Raw genomic sequence first — 7,878 nt, 5'->3', positions numbered from 1 at the left:
GGGCGCCAGGGGGGTCACGCAAAGTTTGAAGGAAAGGGGAATTTTTTTCTCTTTTTAAAGTTACCTTTTTTTTTTTAGATGTTATTAATAACTGCATATCTATCAATCTATGTGTCCTTTGATGCCAATCTTTTAATATTTTTTTTTTAATTAATATTTTATTTTATTGTTTTTAAATCACACAACCGCCCTTCAAGCCAATCAGAATCGACCTGCCGCTACTGAGAGGGAAACTGAGTATCTGCTCAGCTTTTGGAGCAAGTGAGAGCTAGTGAATATTTCGCTCTGCAGCTGGATGAGAGCACGGATGTAGCAAATATTGTTGTTTATATATATGAATATAAATATGTTTATTGTTAATATTACTGTTGAATATTATATATAAATAGCTTTCAAATTATATAATATATATATATAATATTATAAAGACAGAAATCACTTTAAAAATGCTTTAAAAATATGTTTACTGTTGATATTACTGTTTAATATTGTGTTAAGAATGTTTATAACAGAAGACACAATCAATGTAATTAATGACAAACAAAAGATAAATACAAAACATTTTTTGAAGAATAACTGATTATTAATTATTAATACAAATATGTATTAAGCTGTATAATTAATTTGTCATATTTTCCATTATAATGTACTCATCATAAAAAATTTTTTTTGCAACAAGGGGGGTCCCCGCCAGAGGACAATGCTATATGGGGGTCCTTAGCATGGCAAAGTTTGGGAACCCCTGGTGTAAGGGATGAGTGTGATTCATGCAAGAGCTGCTCCCAATACCGTCTTTATATCAGAGTTTACTGCTCAAGATGGGGGGGGCAAAAGCTTCAAGAACAAGGACACGTGCTGTGTTGAAGTGTGCCTTACTTAAAACCAAACCATGTCTTCACTGAGCTGTGCAAAATTCAAATGGAAACAAGAAATGAGGTGAACTTTGGGAAATGTGATGAGTGTTGGTGTATTTTACTTGTTTGCTGCATAAGTTACCTGGTATCATAGGTATCAGAGTTACGGTTAAACTTGTAGGTGGGTTTGAAATTCAATGGCCCTTCCTCAAATTCCTGGAGGAAAGGTTCATTTTTCTTCATCATAGTAAGCTGCAAGAACATGAAGATAATTAGTAAGCGTGCAATACTTAATGTGTGTATGTGTGTGTGTGACTATCACTAAACATTACCTGGTCTTTGCTCCACAGCAAATTTAGACGCTCGCTGTTGATGGACGAGCGCAGGAAGTGCAAGCCATGATCTGCAATACGGAAGTTCAGGTCCCCAAACCAGAACACCACCCTGCGTGAGATAGATAGAGACTCATTATACTATAATTAACAACCCTCAGAGCATATCCCATTGGTTGTGTGTGATGTACAGTCTATGTACAATAGTACTGACTTGTGATCCCGGACATGTGGGGTGTCAGTGATGTCAAAGTCTTGCTTCTCCAGGATGTGCTCGATCTCATCAACGCGCTGCAGAGCGTAGTTCATGTGAGCCGCCAGGTGGCAGTTAAGGAAACACACCATGTGGCCGTAGAAGGAGAAACGCACCGACACTCCTCCTTTGTTACCCTGACACAGACAAACAGGGATGAATTACATAATGTGTAGTAAAGGATTTGTATGGATTTACAAATACTTGCAAAATAAGTTTGATGAAATGAACCTGCAGAATACTACAGGTTTGGCCTCTCCTCAACCAGATTATGTGTTTTCCCTTTAACACAGATTAAACCATTTGTCTTTCAAGTATTTTCCAACACAACAACTAGTGTGCCACACTAGTTGTTGTGTTCTTTGTTTGTGCTTTCATTCACTCTAAACTGGTGCACATCTCACTAAACAAACACAATAGGCCTTTCATAAAACTTATGTAACGCCATTGGGATTTCCAAATATTTCCTTTTTTTCTTTGTCGACACTTGTTCAACGTCTTGAACCTAAGTGTTGGGTGTATAAGTACTCTCCACCAACTCACCCAGTAGCCAAAGATGCCAGTGCGGGTGTAGGTGGTCTGGATGTTTCTGATGAAGGGGAGATGCATTTGTTTGGCAAAAACCAGCAGCAGCAAACCCTGCATCCTCACTGATGTGACCTATAAACAGAGATGGAGAAAGATTTCATTAATGTTCTTCTAAAGTCAATTTGTTCAATGTCTTTCCTATTTTTTTTATATTCCTATTAAAGTTATGCATAATATATGGTACAACTTTAATTGTATGACATTTTTTAAATATACAGCTTTAAGAAAAATAATTGGTATTAAAGGTCAAATCAAATACTGCCAGTCTCACACTTATACTCATTTATTAATCAGGACGGAAATGGGTCATTTCTGTTTCTACCAGTCAACACAGTATTTCCCCTTTACTCCTCATGTCCTCTCCCACCTTCACAAAGCCTCTGGGGGCCAGTGTCTCCATGAAGACGTGGCTCCAGGAGTCCTCCACTAACAGGTCAGAGATGAACCTCACAGGGGTGGCGTTCACCTCCTGCAGGCTGACACACACCAACACAAAGAAATGAGGCAAGCAATATTTCTCTCTTTTAAATACATTTACTTTAAATAAATAAATACTTGCTTCATGCTTCAGTCCAATTCCTGGCAAAGTGTTACATTTCAGCTTCCATATTGTTATTTCTTACCCAATCACATAGATGTCTGTGGGGGGCTGGACGTCCAGCTGCATCAGAGAGGCGACGTCTTCAGGGGGCTCGGCTGTGGCCACGTTCCAGGTCACCATGTGCAGCCTGTCAGAGCGTTTGATCAAGGCAATAATTGACCCAAGTCAAAGAAAAACAAGAGAAAGAATTAAAACCTTATCATGAAAAATTTTCTCGTAGTAAATACACTAACATCAGAGGTATCAACTGCACAATTATTACTACAGATAATAGTATTGGGTCCTGGCCAATAAATAATTTTAACAGCGTGTGGCATCCAACAGTTTGTTTTTGTCCTCAATAAAGGTGAAATATATACTTTTTCAATATATAAATTGTCTTTAATCTCATAATTGGAAACCAACAAAAAGAGAAACAGAAATCCATATGATCTCAAGCTCTTCCTGCCTCTGTAAACTTGAGTATGCGTGAATAAGTCATTGCGCATGTCCACCTGAATGCGTCTGTGGGAACGTAGCCCCCACAGAGGTGAAAGGCTTCGTCCAGCGTGCGGGACACTTCTTCCCCGGCCTCGTCGTCAGAGCTCATGTTCTCTACGCAGGTCAGCAGATGAGTCAGACGCTGGCGGAGGACAACCTTGGACCTCTGAGACGTTCTGGAGCTCTGAGACGCTGAGCTGCTCATGCTGTCTGAGCGCAGGCGTGGACTGTGTCTCAAGAAGTCCATCTTTGGATCCTAGTCTTTGGATCCTAGTCTTTGGATCCGAGTCTTTGGACCCGAGTCTTTGTTACGCTTTTCCCTAAATGTCTGAGAGATTGAGAGTATTCAAAAAGAAGATACCGGCACAATCCTTAAAGGGTAAACAAGCAGAATCCCAAGGAAGATATCCCTTTGGCTTGTCTTCTCCTCAGACTTCTTTGGTTGCAGCCATTTAATGTGGTCAACTCTGCTCAGACCACTGGAAGTAACATCAATGGATGCCTTAGAGTCAAATCTCTCATCAGGCAGCTTCTGATTTAGTCCTCCCAACTTTCCAGAACAAAAAACTTGAAATCCCAGAGGGAAGTTTGTTTGTATCCGTGCAGTCCTCTCTGTGGCAGAGTCCCGTGTGGTCATGCAGCAATGGAGCAGCAACTGACAAAGCAGTTGGGCCGACTCAGGAATGTGGGCAAGAGGGAGTCAGATTTGGACCATAATCGCAGGCAGGAGACGGGCATGTGAATATATGTGTGTGTGTATGTGTGTTTAGTCCCAGAGAGTATAGGGCTGGAGGCTGATCCGCCATCATTATGAGTAGTGTTGCAAGACTTGAGTAACCCTTCAGATCCGTAAGAGGTTTATACAGCGGTCTCTCTATCAGCTGAGTACACTGAACAATGAATGTATCCCCCAATCACGCATTAGCGAGGGGACAACAGTGCACAATAGCATTAGCTTCTTTTGGCCTCAATCCAATCTCTCCCCATATAGGTGAAGGGTTATCTTTGTAAACCCAGAGGTGGGGGGGTTACATGCGGTTTTATAAGCTCCAACACAGTTATTTATAGGTTTTTTCCTGAATAGAATATAAAGCTCATATCATTCTAATAAACAAGTATTACAGCACTTGTAATAGTGGACAAATTGCATATTTACTTCAAAGCAGGCAATTAATGAAGCAATCTGCAGTATTTTGTGTGATTCTAAATGGTTTAAGAATTCAAAACCATTTATAAGGCGAAATTATTTCAATGTAAGATGCCAAGTTTCTGATTTAAGTAGCAAGTTGATCTATTGGAAAATGTGTTATAAAATCAGTTTTCTAAGATGCATACTGTTTACAGTTTTAAACACAGACTTCAATCATTTAGAGATCCTTATATACCTATAACTTTATTATGTCTAGCTGTAAGGATTTATAGAAAACCATGGTAATCATTTTACTACTTCATTTTATGCAGATATCGTGTTGATTCTTGTCATGTGCTGAGTTTTTCAAAAAGCAATGGTCATTTATTATTTTAAGGATTACATCTTTGGATCCAATCGTGGATAGTCCTCCATCTAACTGACACACACGGTTATATGGTTCACAGAGTTCATGGCAGAATTGCAACAATGTTCTCATGTTTTTGTAGACAATAGAGAAACAAACAACGAGATGAGATTGCCCCTTACAAAATAAGAAATGCTAATCTTCAGTGCCCTAATTCCCCCTACAGATTCATGTAACAGTGTCACATGCAGAGACTTAGGGCACATTCTTTGGCAAGAAAAAGTGTTAAGTGGATAACCTCCGGGGGTCCACTGAGAAATGATGAACGGGTGGGTATTTCAGTTTGTATCACAGAGCTCTGCAAAGCCTCAGAACCTGCAGCCGTAAAGCTACTTATGACGGGTTAGGCAATTCAGATACTGTTCAGGAGGGGTTACCTTATTTTATGGACTCTCTCGGTTTGTTTGTTCCTACACTTTATTTCTAGACCATTAGATTGAAAAGAAGTATAGGTTTGCATGGGATTCTTATCTTACCTGCACTTGTCTCTGCCACCGCTTTGAAATCTTCCATCGCTCATTGTCTCCCCTGTAGAAACACATATAAACAAAGTGAGAATAAAGACCAAACACACAAGTTAAGATAAAATACTCGCCTCTATAAGAACCAGTTTACCGGGAAGACAGAGCATTTCCCTATAAAGCCGACCTGATACGGAAAGCCTGAAAGTCATTTTTGTAATGGCTTTGCAATCATGTCAAATCACGGTTGGCTTCATCCACGTTAAAGGGGAAATGCCCTGAAGGTCACATGTAAAAAAAACAGAAACACTTTCCCAGGGAGCCATTTTGTAAATGTTCATCAAAGGATCGTGATGTTTTAAAAAAAAGATTATGTTTGTGCCGTTATGGTTATATTTTCAGGAATCATTTAGTCTCTAAATGTCCTATTGATAGTGATCTAATAACAAACACGACAGAAACATGCTAACATGTGATTTGGTGAGCTAAATGCACATGAAGCAGGCACAGAGCTACATTAACAGTATTTTGTTGTTTTGTTTTTAGTCACCCAACAAATGTAATTCAGTTTTGGTCCCCGAAAGAAATGTATGGCTCTTTAGCTCCTAAATGTTATGCTTTGTTTGCAGGCTAGCTAGTTGCTAACTGTTTGTAGCCTATTTCGTTTTGTGCTTGGCAGGAAGTGTGCAGTTGGTATTTTCAGAAAACTTGTTAGTCTATTAGATAAGTGAAAAGAGAAAACTTAATGGAAATGTTTTTTTTTTAAAGTTTTAATAATTATTTAGCTTAAAAACTTCAAAGGATAAGTACAGGGAGAAGAACAAAACATTTTTCACTGATCCTCCCCTCAGCTTCACCCAGCATTATCGAACGGCCCTGATAAAACAACAAAAGAGCTAGCAGAACAATGGCCAAGCGTCAAACGTTTGATCTGTTTCCCTGCATCAATATGTTTAGATCGTCCAGCTAGGCAAGGCAGGGCGAAGCAAGGCAAGGCAAGCTTATCTATGTAGCACCTTTCAACACAAGGCAATTCAAAGGGCTTTGCAAAAAATGATAAAAACATTATGAGCATACATCTAACACAATTTGTATGGGTTAAATTTGCAGTTCAAAACACATCAAGAAAAAAGGTTGTGCCATATATCAGCTCATGCGCTATGAGCTGATATATTAACCCATACAAATTGTGTTAGATGATGACCCTGGGGACCTGTTTCCAAAGACTAGTGCTTTAAGATTTAAAAAAATAATAGCCTACAAGGATCCAGTCATTGTTACCCTGATCAACCCATAGGCTACAGGTTGGAAATTCTACCTGCTGACCTTTGAGAAGGTTCCTTTACACACAAGTTAACCCAAACTCTCTGCTCCAAAGTTTATTTTGTAATAAAACCACGTTGTACACTTTACATTTATATAATCTGTTCAATATTAATATATTATGTCATATATTTATATATATATTTGTATATATAATATCTTGTCAAATTCTACATGTATATTTTCTATTTCTATTCTCTATTTTATTTTATTTTCTTTCTATTCTTGTTTATTTCTAGGTTTGTTTTATTGTAAAATGCCTTGTCTTTCTCCAAATTGGGATCAATAAAGTACCATCTTATCTTATCTTATTTGCTTTTCTTCAATGTCCTTTAACTATAAGACAATATCCTTAACTGAGTCTTCTGCTTCAAGGATCTGCTGAAAATAAAAACATGTTCTTCCATTCTGCACAGTACCTTTCTCCGTGGGTCTTTCTTGTGGTGTCTCAAAAAAGCCGCAGACCCCTTGCGAACAGACGACGAAGGTCTCGGAAGGGGAGTCCGGAGTCTGGACCTGCTTTCCTGTGGTGAGACCCGTTGTTTCACTGTTTGTTCTCTTTTTGGTTCCTGCAATTTGTTCTCAGCTGTTCTTCTTCAAGCTCCAACTCACAACCTGCTCTGGACTTAAAGCGTAACATGGGCTCAAGGTATTAACCCAGGTTGGTTAACAGCCCGGTGAGAGAGTATTATCTTCTTCATGAATGGACATTTCTGTTTATTGAATTTCACCATGACGCGTGGTATTTGTTGCACTAAAGCCCTCTTTGTACGTTCACAAATAATCCTTCACTTTCTTAACATTATGGAATGCGTAGGGTGATTTTCTTTACTCAACGATATTTCAATCACAGTTTAGTGAAACAAGTAATTTCTCATTAAAGGGCAATGACTCTTTATTTAGAAATAATAAGCAGAAGCTGTCTGAGATGTGCTGCCATGCTAAGTTCTAATTAAGTGTCACATGAAAGCATGTAATTTCTCAGTTCTGGTTTTAGTTTAGTTAAAAGGATTAACTCGCTTGTAAAAAATGTATTGTAATTCCAGACTGATGGTGTGTTTTCGTCATTTAAAGGAATAGTTCACCATTATTCTTTTTTACTAAAAAATAAAAATGGATACCTCTCTTATATTTGATTGTTACGTAGGAAGCTTACATCAGGAAACCATTTGCTTTGCTTAGCATAACGAGGAGAGACAAGGCGGGATCTGTCCAATGGTTTACAAATCCACATAGGCCTACTGCCTGTTAAGCTCCTTTAATTTGATTTTTAATTGATGTTCTTTAGGTGGATTTTCTGAGCATTTGAAAGCCAGGCTTGTGTTCTGCCTTGTTTCTAATCATTATGCTAATACTTAAAGCGAACATGAAATTGGTAAAAGTCTGCCTATCCAACAAAAAAACAAGCTTATTTCCCAAAATGCCGGTGT

The 7,878-nt window shown here is 38.5% G+C and overlaps 1 protein-coding gene across 2 annotated transcripts in view; it reads right to left on the bottom strand.

The window, feature by feature from the left end:
• The window catches only part of inpp5kb (inositol polyphosphate-5-phosphatase Kb), a 10,306-nt gene extending 3,322 nt beyond the window's left edge, over positions 1 to 6,984 (bottom strand). The window contains exons 1-8 of one of the 2 annotated variants that reach the window (XM_010771308.1): positions 6,868 to 6,984; positions 5,141 to 5,192; positions 2,651 to 2,755; positions 2,395 to 2,503; positions 1,983 to 2,099; positions 1,401 to 1,576; positions 1,187 to 1,298; positions 997 to 1,106 (exon numbers count right to left, since the gene is read on the bottom strand). In XM_010771308.1, coding sequence (XP_010769610.1) covers positions 997 to 1,106; positions 1,187 to 1,298; positions 1,401 to 1,576; positions 1,983 to 2,099; positions 2,395 to 2,503; positions 2,651 to 2,755; positions 5,141 to 5,184 — 773 coding nt within the window. In that variant the 5' untranslated portion in view covers positions 5,185 to 5,192; positions 6,868 to 6,984. Of the gene's footprint in view, positions 1 to 996; positions 1,107 to 1,186; positions 1,299 to 1,400; positions 1,577 to 1,982; positions 2,100 to 2,394; positions 2,504 to 2,650; positions 2,756 to 3,122; positions 3,367 to 5,140; positions 5,193 to 6,867 lie in introns of those variants that run through there. The other variant, XM_010771306.1, reaches the window with a different exon arrangement.
• Positions 6,985 to 7,878: the final 894 nt, after the last annotated feature.

This window comes from Notothenia coriiceps, unplaced genomic scaffold (assembly GCF_000735185.1).
Source record: "Notothenia coriiceps isolate Sejong01 unplaced genomic scaffold, NC01 NC01_scaffold00009814, whole genome shotgun sequence".
NCBI classification, from domain to species: Eukaryota; Metazoa; Chordata; class Actinopteri; order Perciformes; family Nototheniidae; genus Notothenia; species Notothenia coriiceps.
The sequence above is the reverse complement of the archived record's forward strand: the minus strand, read 5'-3'. Positions and strand labels throughout refer to the sequence as shown.